Source organism: Leopardus geoffroyi, chromosome B2 (assembly GCF_018350155.1).
Source record: "Leopardus geoffroyi isolate Oge1 chromosome B2, O.geoffroyi_Oge1_pat1.0, whole genome shotgun sequence".
NCBI lineage: Eukaryota > Metazoa > Chordata > Mammalia > Carnivora > Felidae > Leopardus > Leopardus geoffroyi.
The window spans coordinates 114,709,519-114,730,146 of NC_059332.1; the positions used below are offsets into that span (position 1 = coordinate 114,709,519).

The 20,628-nt window shown below is 36.9% G+C and overlaps 1 protein-coding gene across 1 annotated transcript in view; it reads left to right on the top strand.

Moving 5' to 3' along the window:
* Window positions 1-20,628, top strand: part of RSPO3 (R-spondin 3) — an 86,779-nt gene that overhangs the window by 32,663 nt on the left and 33,488 nt on the right. The window contains 4 exon segments of the mRNA XM_045499492.1: window positions 448-639; window positions 2,235-2,381; window positions 7,956-8,093; window positions 8,096-8,152. Of these exon segments, the coding sequence (XP_045355448.1) occupies window positions 448-639; window positions 2,235-2,381; window positions 7,956-8,093; window positions 8,096-8,152 (534 nt within the window).

The following is a 20,628-nucleotide window of genomic DNA, read 5'->3' on the forward strand; positions in this document are numbered from 1 at the left end:
TGTCATCTTTGCTTGAAGAAATTAGATACGTGCTTATCATCCATTGCATAAATGACGAGCAAAGCTAATATACATTGATTTTAGGGAATAAGCTCAAAATTACCCAATCTCCAATCTGCCAGGGTGCTAGTTCAATGAGAATATTTCACTACATATAAATACATATATGATCCATAAATAGTTTGAGGCAGTATATTCTTAGTTTCCAAATGCCCAAACTTAATCACTTAAAGTTTTTAATAACTTTTAAATTAAAAGCAATATATGTGTATATTTAAGGGAAATACTAGATCACAGAAAAGAGAGGGGAAAAAATCCCAACTTATTCACCCATTACCACCAATTGAAAGCTAGTGAAACAAATGTATCTCTGCCTAGAGAATGTCATTGAACTTCTATATTTATGATTTAACATTTGTTTTTGTCTTTGTACATCTGTCCCTTCAGTGCATCCTAACGTCAGTCAAGGCTGCCAAGGAGGCTGTGCGACGTGTTCAGATTACAATGGATGCTTGTCATGTAAGCCCAGACTATTTTTTGTTCTGGAAAGAATTGGCATGAAGCAGATTGGAGTGTGTCTCTCTTCATGTCCAAGTGGATATTATGGAACTCGATATCCAGATATAAATAAATGTACAAGTAAGTGCTACACAGAATTATGTTTTTATCTCACCCTTAGGGACTTTCCAGATTTGAAATGGCCTCTAGCATATTTGTGATATTCGGTGTTAAGTTAATAATAATATTTACCTGATAATAAGGCTAAAGCATACGTGGACTTAGCCCTCAGAGCAGGAAGATTTTCACCTCTTATAAAAAGCACTCAAGTTTTGTGGGTTTTTTTTTTTTCCCATCATAAAAGCAAACACTGAGAACATGGTTATTACTCACGTAACCTACAGAAAACTACCATAAGCATTAATGCCATCTGAGTTCCCATTACTGTCACAACATCGCATTACTATCAGAACATTTAATGATTTAAAGAATAAATTCAGCTATTTTTGCTTCAAGAAAAATTCCAGTATAACAACTACAACATTTATCTATTTGTTGGAAATAAATGTTGAAAACGCTCTCATATCACCTCTCATCTGGACCCCGAAAGTCTACTCTTCACAGTGTAGACTGAGTAACCTTTCAAAATGTAGATTTAGGAAATACCATTCCTCTGTCAGGCACCACATATAGCTCCCTACCTCTCAAACTCATTTCCTATGACTGCAGCTCATCCACTGTGCACTGACCTCACTGGCCTTCTTGCAAGATCTTCCCACCTCAAAGCCTTTGCAGTTACTGTACTACATTCACTATTCTGGCAGCGTGGAAAGCTCTTAGCCCACATCTTTGCTTGGCTGGTTCTTTTCTTTCATTCAATATTCTCACATATCACCTTCGCAGAGAAGTATTTCATGACCAGCTAACTCACAATAATCAAACTGTTCCTCTTTTCATTTTCCATATCTTTTCCCTACCTTTTGTTGTTGTCGTTCTTTTTTCCAGACCACCTCTTACTCTGGAACCAGACTGCCTGGTTTCAAAAATCACTCTGATCTGGGCTGGTTTCAAAACTTTTTGAGTCTCGATTTCTATAATTCCCTGTAAAATGGGAATTATAATCAGGGCTACCTCACTGGGTTATTGTAAAGTTGAAGTGACTTAATATTGTAAAATATTTGCAGCAATATCTGACTTACTAATCACCATATAAGGGTCAGCTATTGTCATTGTTTATTGTGTCTTCCCTCCTAAAATGTAAGCTTTGTGAACTCCTTATCTCTTTTTGGTGCACTGATGTCAATCACTATCTAGAATAGTGCTAGGCACATAGTAGTCAATCATATACTTCTTGAATGAATGAATGAATGAATGAATGGACCTCTAAAATAGCACTAAAGCAATATGTAGTATATTTCATTAAAGTTCTGACGAAACACTTTTTACTGTTATTTTATATAAATGGATACTCAGTCTTATAAACATTCTTGGCAGTAGACGTTGCCAAAAATTCTTTCGTAGGACTCTCAGTACTGTAATTTTGAAATCAATGATTGATGTTCATCAACTAAATGACTGTGGAGGAATCCATAATTTACTTTAGAAAAATAATTTTGAATCCTGATTGTTTTGACACAAAAGTCACATGTGCCTGTGTTGTAAGCATACAGACCTGGACCAGCAATAAGTAGGTGAAGATAATGAAAGCATATTTCTTTTCTTTTTTTCTCTTTCAGAATGCAAAGCTGACTGTGATACTTGTTTCAACAAAAATTTCTGCACAAAGTGTAAAAATGGATTTTACTTACACCTTGGAAAGTGCCTTGACAATTGCCCAGAAGGGTTGGAAGCCAACAACCATACCATGGAGTGCGTCAGTATTGGTGAGGAGGATTTCTGAGATTTACAGGGGAGGATAAACACCTCAGATGATAATGTCAGTCTCCATGGAAGTGCTGCTCAGAGTTCTGTTTCACAAGAACCTGAAGGGGTATCTCCAAGAGGCTTTCTTCATCCTTCCTTACAAAGATACCATCTTAACAGTGCTCCCACAGCCTCAGCCAGCATGTATCACAGTACAGTTTATCACCCCGTGGGTGCTCCATTATTTCTTAGGGAGTGTTAATAACTGTTTTGGATAGTCTGATCATTAAAAATTTATTTCATATCATTATTTAGTGAACTTTTATTTAGAGTAATTTACCATATACACACTTTGTGCAAGTATATGTCATATATGTTATACACACACATACATATATATAAAGATAAAGATAAATATATGAATATATATATATATATATATGTATATATTTGGTCTTAAACTAAATTTTCACTTTAGGACATGAGTTTCACATAACACTTAGGTCTAATGTCAACCAGTGAGCAAAGTTGGTTTTTTTTTTTAATGTTTATTCACTTTTTGAGAGAGAGAGAGAGCAGAGGAGGGGCAGAGAGAGAGGGAGACACAGAATCTAAAGCAGGCTCCAGGCTCTGGGCTGTCAGCACAGAGCCCGAAGCTGGGCTCGAACCCATGGACCATGAGATCATGACCTGAGCTGAAGTCAGATGCTTAACTGACTGAGCCACCCAGGCATCCCAGCAAAGCTGTTTCTTAAAGGCAGGCAACATTCTCTGGATATAGCTCTTTGGTACTCAGTAGATGAGCCAAACACCTACAGAAATAAAACTGATACAGTTAAAAATCTCATTTTTTTCTCTCACCCTGATTTACTGAAATGTCCTGCTTGCACAGGTATTCAGAAACAAGGAGAGGATTTTGGACTTACTCAAACTGACAGAAGGACATAGTCATAGGGTCTGATTAAATGCAGGCTGAAGTTCTTGAAGGGGAGGTCCCTCAGACCAGTTGTTTGTCTAAATAACAGATCACTGTCAGGCTTTATTTCTCCCTTTTAAATGTTGTGCAGCTACTACAACGATGAGTTGGATGAACAGTTGGGGAGCAGATGCTCAACCAAATGGGAAAACAGCATACTAAATCTCAAAATCCCCTGGGCAAGAGCTACAAGAACCTTTGATGCTGCACTGATATTGGCATATGCACACAAATGTCCTTCTGATTCAGTACAAGATAGTCTCCAGGATTCCCCTGCGGTCCCCACAGATAGATCCCCCGTTAGAATTGAAAGTGCTAGAGCAATAACTCGAAAGTGGTGACTTAACTATTTCAAGTCCAGAAATAATTGAAACAGAAAACACTCATTTTTAAACAAAGTTTCTAAGAGAATGAAACAAATAGATGATATTTTAATGATAATTTCAAAAGCATCTGGAAAACAACATTTCATGGCTCATTTTGGTTGAGTCTTCTTTTTTTTTTCCTTCTAGTCAATAAAGACACAGAAAACCTAGTTAGAAATAGGGTAAAATGTACATGAGAAAGCACTTCAAGTTCATCTCTGTTAAGTCCTGAGGGCTGATGACTAAAGGTAATAAGTTCCAAACTGTGGAAAAAATAGGAAACAATTCTGTGGAGTATTCAAGGACAGAAAATCAGGATGAGTTGCAGAAAGTTTGTGCCATTTCTCTACCCAGAAAAAGGGGCACATGTTTAGATTTTCTTAGTTGTTTAAAGTGTAGTATTCAGTCCTTGAAAGGCTATTTATCTTCAATGTATTAATGCTTTTCTATCATAGAGAGCATTTAGCACTTGGCACTGTTAGATTAGCTAGTAAAGCTTACTGGTAATCCATACTACTATTTAGACGAAAAATATTCTTAAAACAATGAAATTTAAGAAATTTATATATTTTAGAATAGGGATTAGAAATCTAAAAGCCATTTAGCGAATCTGGCTCATTGAACAGTTAGGTATAAATCACCCAGGACACAGTGCAAATCCGCAACTTTTGTTGAGAGCCAGCTCTTGTTGCTTGCTGTAAGGGATGTCTCCTAGCACGTGCTCTCTAGCCAACAAGTAGTAGGTGGGCTACGACTGAGGCTTGCCCCACGATTTCACGAAAAATGATGACCTGTTTGATTATCACAAAAGGACATTAAAGCCTATTCCTTTAGCAAATATGAAACTAGGACCCGGAGAGCTGAAATAATGACTCCAAGGACACAGTGTGAGTTATTGTCAGTGCTATTATTAGTACCTTGACTCTAGCTCTCTGTTGTTCACCAAAGATTTTGAAGAATGTGTCCCTCCCTCTCTTTCCTGAAATCTACATTATGTGACTTGTTTCTTATCCTGATTGTTACTAAGAGGAAAGGTCATAACAGGGAAAATACCACTCTGATATAGAGCTAGGGTGAAAGACTTCTGCCTCAAAATATCCACTCCTCATGGTTTTCTGTCATATTAGGCATAAATGTCCACTGAACCCAATTTTATAGGAGAATATATTTCTTCTACTTTATGCTGTAGATATTGCTTCCTTTCTGCACTGTCATTGTGCCATCCTCATCGCTCCTCTGGGAGAGTTGGCCTCATTCATGTAGTCACAGAGGGAGATATCCAGCTTTAAACTGTGAGTAGCAAGGAACATGCCCTTGCTATGTTCTCAGTGTAGCCATGCAGTTAGTCAACAAGAATGAGAGCAAATGAGGGGCGCCTGGGTGGCGCAGTCGGTTAAGCGTCCGACTTCAGCCAGGTCACGATCTCGCGGTCCGTGAGTTCGAGCCCCGCATCAGGCTCTGGGCTGATGGCTCAGAGCCTGGAGCCTGTTTCCGATTCTGTGTCTCCCTCACTCTCTGCCCCTCCCCCATTCATGCTCTGTCTCTCTCTGTCCCAAAAATAAATAAACGTTGAAAAAAAAAAATTAAAAAAAAAAAAAAAAAAAAAAGAATGAGAGCAAATGAGTAATGCTGTCTTAAGGCCCTTACTGGTAGAACATCCAGTTCAGCTTTTCTTCCAATTCAAGAATTCCTTTTATAGCTTTGTAGACTGATGATCTATCACAGCATGACCATTTCTGGGGACAGGAAGCCAATTACTTTTTTGAGACCCTTGTTTCATTAGTGAATAGTTAAAGATTTCCAGGGGCACCCAGGTGGCTCAGTTGGTTAAGCACCCTACTCATAATTTCACCTCCAGTCATGATCTCACAGTTCGTGGGTTTGAGCCCCTCATTGGGCTCTGTGCTGACAGTGTGGAGCCTGCTTGGAATTTGCTTTCTCCCCCCACTCTCTGCCCCTTCCCACTTGCCCTGTTTCTCCCTCCCTCTCTCTCTCTCTCTCTCTCTCTCTCTCTCTCAAAATAAATAAATAAACTTTAAAAAACTGTGTTAAGATTTCCAGTGTTAAATTGTCCTTAATACAGAAAACAGAATAGAAAAAGGGTGTAATTTTGTTTTTTTCTTAATTACCTCTTAACCAAATAATGCCCCAATTCTATGTTGTTCAGACCTGAATATAACTTAAATCATCCTTTTTGTTGTCTTTACATGTTTTTCAAAGTTTCCAATTTTCCAGAAATATTTTTTACACAGTAACATTATAGGCTCATTTTATAGTATTTCTCTAGGAAAAGTTCTCCTCTTCTCAAGGATTTTTAACTATCCCTTCTTATTAGAGCTTTTTACTATCTGAACTCATCAATTTTAAATATTTCCTCTTTTTCTTCCTCAATGGAATTCTCTAATATTGTCATTAGAATTTAATTTTTAGAACCATTTATATCATATGACTAAGGACTCATAATTGTAATTTTAAAAATCTTATTTTCTGAAGTCTAAATATCCATTTTCCTAGACTACTTTTACAATTGTGAAGAAGCCCCAAAGTTCTTAGTCATTTTCACATCATGTTTTTTTTTTGTTTTTTTCTTTTTGTTTTTGTTTTTTTAGTCCTCTTAAATGAATACTGGACAAAGTGACACCTCACAAACTTTGATTTTCATTTTTCCATTTCCTTTCTCAGAGGTGTTTTTATTTGTTTTGTGTTAAAGATCCACTGTTTTTGTGTCATTAATATCAGGATGGGAGATACGTCCTAACTGGCAAAAGATTATGATATCAGTAAGTGACTTCATTGTTCTGGTCTTTAATTCAAATCATGTTATAACTGAACATGAAACTAGTATAGGAGTGGTTCAGTAAAGTTCATTTTTTTACGTTCATAGAAACTTAAATTAACTTATCTAGTCATTTTCATTTAACTCTGTGTTACGTTCAGATACCTGATGGTAACTACAAAACATGGAAAAAATGTATGGCAAATGGATTTAAATTTCTAAAACATTTAGGTTATATTTTTTGAGGCTGCATAAAAGATAGCATTCCACTCTAAAATAAGGATTTTTTTTTCATCAGAAGGAAGCAAGAAAGGTTAATGGAAACTTGTGGAAAGAGAATCTTGTATCATCGAAAGAATTATTGCTGCAAGCTATTTCAGTTATTGTAAATTAGGAAGTTGTATGAACATAAATAAAATGATAGCATCTTGCAGATATTTATTTTCATTAGAAGTTCAGAAGTCTGCTATAAGACCTTGGAAAGCCATGATTGAAAAGAAGGTATTAATATACAGAAAAGGGTAAAAATCTACAAAAGAAGCTTTATAGAAATTACATCTGTTCAGCTTAGGAATCACGCCTTCAAGTTAATTCCAGAAGCAGCTTATCAACTGAAGTTGATCCAGAATCCACTTACATACATGCTGCTATGCCTGAAGAACACCCATTAATGAATGATAATATTTACAGGCACCTGGGGGGGCTCAGTCGGTTAAGTGTATGACTTTGGCTCAGGTCATGATTCAAGTTCATAAGTTTGAGCCCCACATCGGGCCTTGCGTTGACAGCTCAGAGCCTAGAGCCCTTTTTGGATTTTTTATCTCCCTCCCTCCCTCTCTCTCTCTCTCTCTGCCCCTCCCCTGCTCTCTCTATCTCTCCTTCAAAAATAAACATTTTAAAAAAATTTAAAAAAATTTTAAATAATAATATTTAAGTACTCAACTGCACATGAAGCAGAAAAGGAAGTGAATTGTAGACAACGACCTGGATGCATTTTTTGCTTAACCATTTTCTAGCACAGAAGTTCTCAAAGTGTGTTCTTGGTACCTGCAAATCAGCATCACATGTATTGTTAGAAATGCACATTCTCACGAGGGGTGGGGTCTAGTTCATTCAGCAAGCCCTCCAGGTGCTTCTGTTGCATACTAAAGAAGTACACTAAAGATAGCACATAATAATGACTAGTCTATCAAGTTATGGTCAGGATCAATCAAAAATTAGAGCAGTGCTCTAGAAATTGTAAAGCATCGGTCAACTGTGAGCAATTAGATTAGTGCCTGGGTTAACAAATCTAGAGTGAAAAGTAAACCTAATGCAAAAATGAGTTTACCTGGCACTGTGAGCACTACAAATGTGAAAACATTTTATTCCTGTCTTTCTCTTTATTTTCATTTTCTTTAAGTTACCTTGCGCAAGTTTGCTCTACAGGATTTCTGCTCAGAATTTGAGCAAGTTTGTTTCTGCTGTTCTGTTTCAGTGCACTGTGAGGCCAGTGAATGGAGTCCTTGGAGTCCATGCATGAAGAAAGGAAAAACATGTGGCTTCAAAAGAGGGACTGAAACACGGGTCCGAGAAATAACACAGCATCCATCAGCAAAGGGTAACCTGTGTCCCCCACCAGTGAGACAAGAAAGTGTACAGTGCAAAGAAAGAAGTGTCAGAAGGGAGAACGAGGTACTATCATACTAACAAAATGTACTTATTTGAAGCCTCATAATTTTATACAAATTTCACTTTATTTCTTAGGAAACAGTGTTATTGGTCATGTCTAAAACTCCAAAATGTGTACCAACCAAAGCATATGCTCTCTGTAAATTACAGAATATAGATATGCAATTTTTTTAAAAAATGGGAGTCTGGTATCAAAATTATAGAAGTATGTTAATTAAATCTTGATGAAGGAGGCTGCATTAGATATTTAGGCCTTTTTGTTTTGGGTCATTATCTTTCCTATCATCCGCCTTCCTGGTGCCTAGAACACATTTGAGAAGCCTCATAAACACAAGTTCTAACACCATTTGGTACAAGACCATAGTGAAGAGACTCCAGCCATCAACTTACTCCTTTTTTCTTTGCCTACCATCAAAGTAGTACAATTCGGTTGTAAACTTTTCTAGCTAAATGTATTTTAAAGGTTACCTAGTATTTTTTAAACATTTATGTTTTTTTAATGTTTATTTATTTATTTTGAGAGAGAGATTGAGAGCAAGCAGGGGAGGGGCAGAGAGAGAAGGAGAGACAGAATCCCAAGCAGGCTCCACACCATCAGCATGGAATCCGACATGGGGCTCAAACTCATGAACCATGAGATTATGACCTGAGCTGAAATCAAGAGTCGGACACTTAACCGACTGGGCCACCCAGTCACCCCTAAACATTTAAATGAATATATGTTTTTAATATTGACTTTACATTTACAAATGACCAAGGCCACATTTTATAAATATAATATAAGCATTAATGAAGTTCAATCCCCAGATTTTTTTTCATGTTATACTAACTTTGTAAACTAAGTTACAGAACTTATTAGATCAATCATAAATAACTCTGTGTCAGAGCTTATTCTGAAGTCTTATGACTGCCAAGGAGAAATATACCGTTTAATATAATGTTTTAGGGTAGTTAGCTTCCACTTAAAAGATCTGCAGTTTGGGGCGCCTGGGTGGCGCAGTCGGTTAAGCGTCCGACTTCAGCCAGGTCACGATCTCACGGTCCGTGAGTTCGAGCCCTGCGTCGGGCTCTGGGCTGATGGCTCAGAGCCTGGAGCCTGTTTCCGATTCTGTGTCTCCCTCTCTCTCTGCCCTTCCCCCATTCATGCTGTGTCTCTCTCTGTCCCAAAAATAAATAAACGTTGAAAAAAAAAATTTAAAAAAAAAAAAAAAAAGATCCGCAGTTTATCTTTAAAATAGAATTTTTTTGTCTTTCTCACTAATGTCCTCGACTCCACTGCTTACAAAGATATTATGTAGCTTTATATATCTATTGGTAGTTCTGTTGAGCCAATAAATGATCCTCAGTGAATTGCAGCTTGAAAGGACTTTGGCTGCCTCTGTAGTTGGATTTCCTGTGCTTATTTCATTCATTCATTCATTCATTCATTCATTCATTCATTCATTCAACATGGTTTCAATGAATTTTTACTCTGTGGCCAGACACACCACTAAGTCCTGGGAATTCACAACTGAATGGGGTAGTATACCTATCCTGAAGGTATATGCAGGGTCCAGTGGAGGGTTGAGATGTTTAAATAGATAATAGCAATATCATATACAAAAGGGAGATTATAGATATGTGAACAAAATTCAGTGGGAACAGAGAGGAGGTTGTTGTGCAAACTTGAACATTGCTCATTTAAGAAAGATCTTGGGTCACTGGTACTTTGCAAAATGTCTTTCACTATATCAAAAGAGTTGGCCATTATCACAATGTATCCAGCCTGATGTTGCTATTAGTAATCAAGTAATTAATGTGATAAAATTTTTGAAGACATAGATGATTTTAAAGGGAACTTCAAGCTTTTGTAAATGTGTAAGATATTTTGATTAAAATTAGGTTTAAGGAATGAAAGTTGGCTAGGTCTTTCTGGCATTTGTTACCAATTAATTTAAAACATCTTAAATTTTAAAAGTTGGATTTGGAAATCAAATATTTCATCACTCTACTTGTTGGTAAACTCCCATAGCTGTACACTTACTTATGTTTGTTAAATTTTCTTGGAATTTAATGACTTACAGGTGGTCCTTGCTCACATTATACTTTCACAAAGATTCTACATTACTAATCAGTATTCAGTATACTTGACTTTTAAAATAGAAGTAAAGAAAACCTTATCCAATAGAAAAATTAAATTATGATATAATTCTTTTATTTGAGAATGTGGTCTAATATATTTTCCTGGCACTTGACTTAAATATTAACATTGAAAATGTCAGTTTTTAAAACTAGCCACACGTAAGACAAATAAAGCCACAGAAGTTTAAAATAACCTATGGCATAAGCTTGGCTTAAGTTTCTTCTGGTCCTGGGGTGCCTGAGTGGCTCAGTCAGTGAAGTGTCCAACTCCTGATTTTAGCTTGGGTCATGATCCCATGGTTGGTGAGATCAAGCCCCATGTTGACTCTGTGCTGACAGTGCAGAGCCTGCTTGGGATTCTCTCTCTCCCTCTCTCTGGCCCTCTCCCTCACGCACACCCACTATCTCTCTCAACATAAATAAATAAACATTTTTTTTAAGTTTTCTGGTCCTTTTTCCTCCTTTATGAGCAGGATAAGTTACATTTACAAATAGAACTTTATACAACTAGAAAAATTTAGGAGCTTTATTCTTTTTCAGATTTGATAATGCATAGACTACCAAGTGGGAAATATGGATCACATTTATAATTAAATTTCAAATTTAGTTCTACTTTTATTTAATCTCTATTCATCTTTATATATGTCTCAAAAATGTTTTCCCTAGTGGCTCATAAATTTAAGATAGGAAGGATACCACTTCTCCCTTCCTTTCTTACTTCCCTAACTTAATAGTTTTCTTAGCTTCTCTTAATGATAACTTAACAAACATTCTATTTGAACATGAAGAAATCAAATAGCAAAGTAATTATGAATCTGGACATGCCACTATATCAAATATCATATCAAAATAATAATGTTACCCAGAGTCTTCTCATTTAAATTCTGAGATATATATTATAAATACTTATGAAGCTATAAGAAGACAATTACAATAAAGTGAAAAAGATTTGACTTCTCCTACCATTGGCTTATAGACTCATAAATAAGATCTTTTATGTTCATGGTTTCAGCATTTCTAGATGAGTAAACTAAAAGATAAGGCTTTTAAAATAAAATTTATCCTAAATGGGTAAGGGGCACAAAGGAATCTACTCCTGAAATCATTGTTGTACCATATGCTAACTAATTTGGATGTAAATTTTAAAAAATAAAATATAAAAAAAAACTAAACTAAAATAAAATAAAATGAAATGAAATTTAGCCTGAAAATCTTGAATTTAAACTTAAACTCCCTGTCTAAGATGTTCACAATAGACAGAGGTAGATAACTCATATTTGGAAAAGGTATGGAGCATGTGTTCAGGATTTTTTTCTGCTGTGTTGTAATTGCCAAAGGCAAGGTCTCTGGGGAAGAATGATAAGATCCAGAAATGACTTTTCAAAATGTACACAAAGAAGAACCTGAATTGAAGGAAGTAGTTTTTAGTAACAGTGAATTCTTCAAGTTGTGAGATGTATTTTAATATATGTTGAAAAAATTGGTTGCAAAATCTTACACACATACATTCTTTTTACTAACATTCTTCTCATACTTAGTTCTAAGAAATGAATCTAAGGATATAAATGTAATTTTTGTAGCCCCCTAAATTTTTATCTGATGTTTGCCTCTTCTAAGATTATTTCCCTTACCTGACATATTGCCTTTTAATCAGTCTTAACTTCTCCCTCAATTCCCAACTTTAATAAGAAGTTATTACCATTGCAATATTGTCTAGCTTGAGCCTATCTCAATGAAATTATATATCTGAAATGTCAGCTATATAAAATATATTTTAAGAGAGTATAAAGGCTAATGTATAGACTAGTTTCACATGAGCATTAAAACCATGTATTGAAATGGAAGTAAACAAGGAGGAAATGCATGTTCAACAGTTGTCAACTTACATTTATGAATTTTTGATATACTGTTCATCATCATCTTAGATAAGGGGAAGTGAAACAGGACAGGAAATATATATGTGCCTGTATTTGATGCCAAAGGGTGATACTGTGTGTGTAGGGGCGTTGAGAGGTCAGAGGAAGGAGGATCACTAAACATGTTTCTCATTCATTTTTTACATTTGTTTAACTAAAGAGAATTTCCTATAGATATTGGGCTTTAACGAAATTCACAAGAATGAAAGAAATTTAATTGTATGAAGAAGATACTAATTACTTATATGTAGCACATAATCTTGGGATAGAAAGGAGAAAGAAGAACAGAGTCATGGAAGAAATGGGGGAGGGTGTACTTTCTTGATTCAAGAAGAAATAGCATCCTTCCTAGCAGAAGGAGAAAGGAAACTATTAAAATGAAAATATAGGCATACCTCAGAGATCACGTGGGTTTGGTTCCAGACCTCCATAATAAAGCAGAGATTACAACAAAATGGGTCAAATTAATTTTTTTGTTTCCCAGTACATATAAAAGTTATGTTCACACTATGCTATAGACTAGTAAGTGTGCAATAGCATTATATCTGAAAAAATAATGTACATACCTTAATTTTAAAATTCTTAATTGCTAAAAAGTGCTAACAATCATCATGAGTGAGTTGTAATCCTTTTGCTAGTGGTGGGTCTTTCCTCAATGTTGATGACGGCTGACTGATTAGGGTGGTGGTTGCTGAGGATTGAGTGGATGTGGCAATTTCTTAAAATAAGACAACAATGAAGTTTGCCACATCAATTGACTCTTCCTTTCACAAATGATCTCTCTGTAGCCTGATAGCATTTTACCACAGTAGAATTCGTTCAAAATTGGAGTCAGTTCTCTCAAACCCTGTTGCTGTTTTATCAAGTAAGTTTATGTAATAATCTAAATCCTCTGCTGTCCTTTCAACCATGTTCACAACATCTTCACTGGAAGTAGATTCCATCTCAAGAAACCACTTTCTTTGCTTATCCATTAGAAGCAATTCCTCATCCAATCAGGTTTTATCATGAGACTGCAACAATTCAGTCACATTTTCAGGCTTCACTTCTCATCTCTAACTATGAAAACCCTATGCCATCGTCTTCCAATAGAAGGCTGGTTAGTCTGCATTGAAAATGAGCCATTTAGTGTAGCCATCTTCGTTAACGATCGTAGCTAGATCTTCTGGAGAACTTGCTGCAGCTTCTACATCAGCACTTGCTGCTTCACCTTACACTTTCCTGTTATGGAGACGGCTTCTTTCCTTAAACCTCATGAACTAACTAACCTGTGGTAGCTTCAAACTTTTCTTCTACAGCTTCTTCATATCTCTCAGCCTTCATAGAATTGAAGAGAATTAGGGCCTTGCTCTGGATTAGGCTTTGGCTTAAGGGAATGTTATGGCTAGTTTGATCTCCTATCCAGACTAATGAAACTTTCTCTATACCAGCAATAAGGCTATGTTGCTTTCTTATTATTCATATGTCCAGTGGAGCAGTACATTTAATTTCCTTAAAGAACTTTTCCTTTTCATTCAAAACTTGGCTAACTAGCACAAGAAGCCTAGCTTTCAGTGTATCTCAGCTTTTAAAATGTCTTCCTCACTAAGCTTAACCATATCTGGCTTTTGGTTTCACATGAGAGATGTGGGACTCTTCCTACCACCTGAACAGTTAGAGACTATCATAGGTTATTAATTGGCCTAATTTCAGTACTGTTGCATCTCAGGGTATAAGGACACCCAAGAAGAGAGACAGATGGGGGAAGAACCAGTCAGTGGAACAGTCAGAACACACACATTTATCAATTAGGTTCTCTGTCTTGTGAGGGTGCAGTTTGTGGTACCCCAAAACAATTACAATAGTGACATCAAAGATCACTGAGCACAGATCACCATAACAAACACAAAAATAATTTAAAAGTTTGAAATATTGCAGGGGTAAATATGATACAGAAACACAAAGTAGCAAATGCTGTTGGTGCCAATAGACTAGTTGAATGAAGGATTGCAACTAAACTTCAATTTGTAAAAAAACAAAACCAAAAACAAATAAACAAACAAAATGCCATATCAGTGAAGCGCAATACAGCAATGTGCAATAAAATGAGGTAGTCTTGTAAATAAAGTGTCCAGAGTCATTCCCAGGGATTAAATAAGTGTAGGGAATTATTGCATTATTTGAATATATTATATGTCGCCTTATGTGCCTTCTCCAAATTAAAAGCAAAGTTGTAAAAGTCATCTTGGTTTCACATAAAGGAAAAATGTTACATGCTAATCCATAATTGTAATTAACCATTTCTTCAAATACCAGTATTATAAATATGCATTATGTTTTATCATGAGCATGGTATTTAAAATGACAGCAAAGTCAATTTTTAAAAATCAAGCAAATAAAAAATGAGTCTGCTTTGTTCCTAGGCTTGCTTCTCTGTCTTTTAGGTTACTTCTTAAAGTGTTTATAACAACTATTCCAGTATAGTTGAGTTTTCTGCAGGAAGAATTTGTATTAAATATGCATTCAAATTCAAAACAAGACATTTAGCAAAGATTCCCAGAACGATTCATCAGAACTCAACTAGATGCATTCATTAGCTCAACTTTGTAGTGTGCCAGTTGGCTAGAGTATTTGGATGATGTCCTCTCCCCACCTTCACCTCATGGAGGACAACCAGCTGGCCTACACACTCATCCTGTGTTAGCACTGAAGGATGGGAGTTTTCTGCTCTTTCTCTACACCTAATTAATAGACTAGCCCTTTGAGATAGGTCAGAAAATATTCAGGAAAATACGGAGCAGAAATGATAACAGCGTTAGAGGTGGTGATTCTCAACCACACATGATTTTGCTCCCCAGGAGACATTTCTGATTATCACAACTTGGAGGGAAACTCTACGGGCATCTAGCAGGTAGAGGCCAGGGATGTTGTTCTACTACAATACAGAGGACAGCTGCACACAGCAAAAATTATCTGCTAATCATACAAGGATGAGAAACCTTGATATAAACCTAACAATCTCTGTTTGTTATCCCTTCTCGGGGCCTATCCAGTCCCTACTGATACATATTGTTTGTTCAAATTCTGTGGCAGACCAGCTACCATCAATGAAAAACCTCATATGGTGTGACTCTTTGGTGAGAAGGACAAGATAGTGGGACAGAGGGGGAAATTTCATTTCCCAATATAAAGGCAACAATCAATTTTATTAAAAATCAGTATTGTTTGATTTAAAATATTCCAGCACAAAAATATTCAGGTATATTTAAAACTTGCAAGAAAGGTAGTCGATTGAAGTAAATAACACCCTTCACTCTCAGAGAAGTGGTTCTTGGTATAAATGTATGTACCTCCTCTCAAAAGCTAAGCCAATTTTTTTCATTTAATGTCCTCACTGGAGAAGCCTGACAGTTGTTTAATCACCACTTACCTTTGTCTTCACCAAAACTAATCATACAGCTATACCCATCTCTTGTCTTTTAACACTCTTCTCCCTGTTAGGTGGAGTCATGTGAAATTGTCACTTTGTAGGTCATAAATGGCCAAATATTAGCAGTTTCAGATGGTTCAACCTAATACTTCAAAATTTTATCCTCTGAATTTTGTAAGTACTAAAACCAGACCTAGAGTGTGGTTGTTATAGATTGAAAGATTACAGTTTATATATACCTCAACCTAATTTAAATATTAGGCTTTTAAAAATAGTACGGGTGTACTACTTTTTTTGAAGGATATAGGCACTACTCATCTCTAAAGATCCCATAAATTCACAGTTCATCTTCAGATACTTTTCAGTCATGGTCACTCAAGGCCTCTTCCCTTATTTTAATCTGATTATTATTTTTTCTCCTTAGCTATATTACTCAACTTTTATTCCTTTTCTTAATCACCAGTGTCCCATTGAATCCTTGAAGCATCAAATTAGCTTGCAAACTCAATGGATACATGTCATAATTCATTACCCACACAGATAAAAGAAAGTCACTGCTGCTGTGACAGGCCACAACCTTTTTCACTGTTTCTCCTGGTATTGATATTACAATGGCAGGATCTTTGCAATCATTCTCTGCTGCCCAGTTTTGTGGGTTGAAAACCATGCCACAATCCTTTCTATGTATAGTTTACTCCCTTCTATAAAACAGAGTAAACTATGTATAGTTTACTGCCTTCTATAAAACAGAGCACCTAGAAAGGTGTTGAAAAAAATGAAATGACAGTTACTAGGTTTCTTGCCTCTAAAAAATTTTTTTTAATTTTTTATTTATTTTTGAGACAGAGACAGAGACATCTGGGGGAGGGGCAGAGAGAGAGAGAGAGGGAGGCACAGAATCTAAAGCAGGCGCCAGGCTCTGAGCTGTCACCACAGAGCCTGACACCCAGACTCATGAACTGCAAGATCATGAGCTGAGCTGAAGTCAGCCACTTAACCAACTGAGCCACCCAGGCACCCCAACCTCTAACATATTTTCTAATCCTATTGTATGCTCTTAAACTTCTCAGTGTTAAAGGAAAAGCTCTGTAGGAAATGAGAAGCTTTTTATTTCATGCCTTGCAATCCTAGGCACTATACCATTTTTATCATTCAACCAGAAGTTATAATCTCTTTATAATGAATGCCAAGTTTCATTCCATTTTTCTGGCTATCCAGGATATTTGTCACATTATCCACAGTGGTCAGAGTCAGGTGAACATACTTATGGTAGGACATACTCAAGTGTTAGCATGATCTGTGCAGTCCCTTCCTTGCTATGGTGATAGAATCATTTTTAGGCTTCTCTGCTTTGTTGGTATATACCTTAGCATCCCTATTCTAAAAAAGTCTTTATGATAAATTATCCTTGTAAATGCCTGTATTTTCGGATACGTCTTTTTTGTGATGTTTATAAATAACTAATGCTTTTCAACCTATTAGTGTGTGTAACATGGCACACGCTAGTCAGAATAGAGTAGTAGCTGTACTATACAAAAGCATTCTTCAGTCCCTAAGCAAGCAAATGATCTTGCCTGTGCATGAGGGTTTCAGTTACTTTTGCTGCCTAACAAATAACCGCAAAATGTAGAGGCTTAAAACAACAACCATTTATTTAACAATAAATGTGAGTGGGCAATTCAGGCCTAGACTCACTATGCACTTCTGGCTGGGCTCCCTCACATGGTTGGCTGGCTAGAGGACTCAGGAAATTGTGCTTGGTTTCTATCATCAATAAGATGGAGAAGGGGATCTATAGGGTTCCATGAGGGAGAGTATGAGGAGTTCCTTTTGAGGCTAGGCTCGGAACTAACGTAATTTCACTTTCACCATATGCTGTCGGCCTATCAAGCTAGTCATAAGCTCAGTCCTGATTTAAGAGTTGAAGAAATAGATTTCACCTGTTGGTGGGAGAAGCTGCAAAATTACTTTTCAAGGTGGCTTGCGTATACAAGATTGGGTGGAGAGCTGTAACCATTTTTGCCATCTGCCACGAGGTCTTTCTCTTGGTTGCAGTTAGATGAGTGTGATTGCCCTTCATTCAACTTTTTTTTTTTATACTTTCTAAGGTACTGTTTCTTCTTTTGTAAAAACACACTTAATAGTTAATACAGGAGATGTTGTATAGGAGACTATTTCCATTGTTCTTTCCAATTTGTATGTAATGAGAGGAATAGGAAGAATAAATAAAAATCCAGGCCAAGATACCCTCATATTCAACAAATATTTATTAAAAAAACACTGGCTATGTGCCAGGCTGAGGATATAGTACTGAACAAGAAAGGCAAAAGTCCCTGCCATCATGGATATCTTATTCTAGATATTGGCATCATGATTTATGCCATTCCACAGGTAGTGATTGCCTTGATCACCTCACTCCTAGCATAGAACTGTGTTAAGTTTTCGTCTTTGCAGTTCCCTCCATCAGCAGCTGTAGTCTTGACTGGAGTTTGCTAACACAGTCACAGACATTTCGTTTATGCTGGCAAAAATGAAATATCTTTGACTACTTTTGTTTTGGTCTCAAGGCGAATATATGTATTTCTTCTGTGACCACCATGTTGATGTGCTAATCTGTGTTTGTAAGACAGCTAAGCAGGGTTAAAGATACAGCTTGTGGCTATGGAACAGAGCTGAGTTAACGGGCCCTTTGGAGAAATGACCCCAAGACCTTGGCTTCATTTGCAGCCTGTTCTAGCCAACTGAGATCCCTGCCAATTAGGAGGGTTCCCTAGAGAGAGACTCGGAGAGCATCAGCATAAATTTAAATTCTGGACCCCCAAGTACAGTTTCCAAAAGAGCTTTCTTGTCCTTTGCTAATTACAAAGTAAACATTTCTCCAGCAAAAAGACACTTCCCCCTTTCATGCTTCTGTCCTCCTTCCCACCTCCCTAACACAGTCATTCCTTGAAACTGCTGGTGTTGCTGAAACCTCTTTGGCAGAGAAGACACCCCGCATTTGAAGGCACAAAAGAATTATTCTTTCCATAGATCATTATCTTGTCCTCTTTTTATCTACTCCAGCAACTTCGTCATGGAAGCATTATAGGCTAACTTTGTAGATTGTTGTAGCCTGGAAGAAAGGAGTTAGGCCTCCCAAGAGGTGTGACCAGGCAAATACAACCAGATTACAATTAAATTCTGTGACATCATTGAAACAGAAACATTCTCAAACTTGTTTACATTAAAACTATATCATTTTTAGCATCATGAATGGAAATACACCACTCAAACAGTGTAATCTTTATACATTGCTGTCAAACCAGACCCCAAATAGAATGAAGTATAATTTTTAATGATGGACAAATCCAAGCATAAAGTGTCTGGCACCAGTGGGCTATTATTATTAACAGGTACAAAATGAGTGTGAATTGTAAAGTCATCAAAACCTCTTAATCCACTATGTTTCTGCTCCCTTCTATGTCTATCGATTGCTCTTTCCTTCTTTCTTTCTTTCTTTTTCTTTCTTTTTTAAATTTTTGTTTGTTTTTGAGAGAGAGAGAGAGAATGCAAGCAGGGGAAGGGCAGAGAGAGAGGGAGACACAAAATCTGAAACAGGCTCCAGTCTCTGAACTGTCAGCACAGAGCTCAATGCAGGGCCCAAACCCACGAACCGTGAGATCATGACCTGAGCCAAAGTTTTAGTTAAAAATGTAAAATATCCAACATTTTAGTTAAAAATGACAGATTTCAAATTAACTTAAGCAATAAGAAAGCTACTGGCTTAGGCACAGTTTGCTCTAAGGGCTCAAACAATATCATTTGCTCTTTCTCATCATTTCAATTCATCCTGCTTCTGTTTCTCGTTGTTAATTGGCGTTGCTCTCTTCTGCTGCAGAACCTCTCTCTATTCAAGAGAAAAGCTGACTCTGCGCAGCCCTAATTCTTTTTTTTTTTTTTTTTAATTTTTTTTTTCAACGTTTATTTATTTTTGGGACAGAGAGAGACAGAGCATGAACGGGGGAGGGGCAGAGAGAGAGGGAGACACAGAATCGGAAACAGGCTCCAGGCTCTGAGCCATCAGCCCAGAGCCCGACGCGGGGCTCGAACTCACGGACCGCGAGATCGTGACCTGGCTGAAGTCGGACGCTTAACCGACTGCGCCACCCAGGCGCCCCTGCGCAGCCCTAATTCTATATCCATGTTGTTCTCAATCCAAAAGGATAGTGTGCTCTCCCTTCTAGTATTTATTCATCCATTCTCATTAAAGGACTCAACGTGACCCTGCTTGGGTCACATGTCTATCCCTTTGAACCAATCACTGGCAGGGGAACTAGAGTCTTATGATTGGTCTGCCAATTGGTTGCATGCCCACCCTTGAAGCCAAGGGACATGTGGGCTATTCTGAGTGGTAGTTCTACATAGATATAAGGATGCTTGGCTGACAAATGTTACAAATTACCTCCTTCAAAAAAAGAAATTCAAAATGTTAAAATTGAGAGGTTTATACACTTCTGTAGGGTAATCCTTGTCCAGTATTATTCATGAAGAAAAAAATTTAAGTGAGGAAGAGTAACCTAAGTTCTACTCTCTCTGTTTTAGACTAGAGAGGCATGTCCAGCATAATACTAATAATAATTTAACTTAACTAATTTGTTTTCTGATTTCTCTGGTTTGCTGGAAACGTTTTTATGTGAGTAAAGTGGCCCTGAAATGAATAGAAAAAGAATCCACAACTCCTACAAGTGGTTTCTGGGATTGATTTGTGCAAGCTAAAGTGAAGACGTGTCCAATTCTAGCTGCTAAGTGTTCTGTGTGAAATGTACCAGTGTGGGTAATGACCTTTTGCTTGATTATGCACCAGGTCACTGGAACTTTAAAATTAACTCAAACCTAATTACTGAACTCTTGTGTTTATACTGTGTATACAACACCCGGTCATAACTCTAGCCTCTGTGAGCCGAGACGGCCGTAATTGAGAAATATGCCTTGTAAAGGGTTGTTTTGTTTATTTGTTGTTTCTACTGAAAAAGCCTGCTTTTCTTATTTGTGCA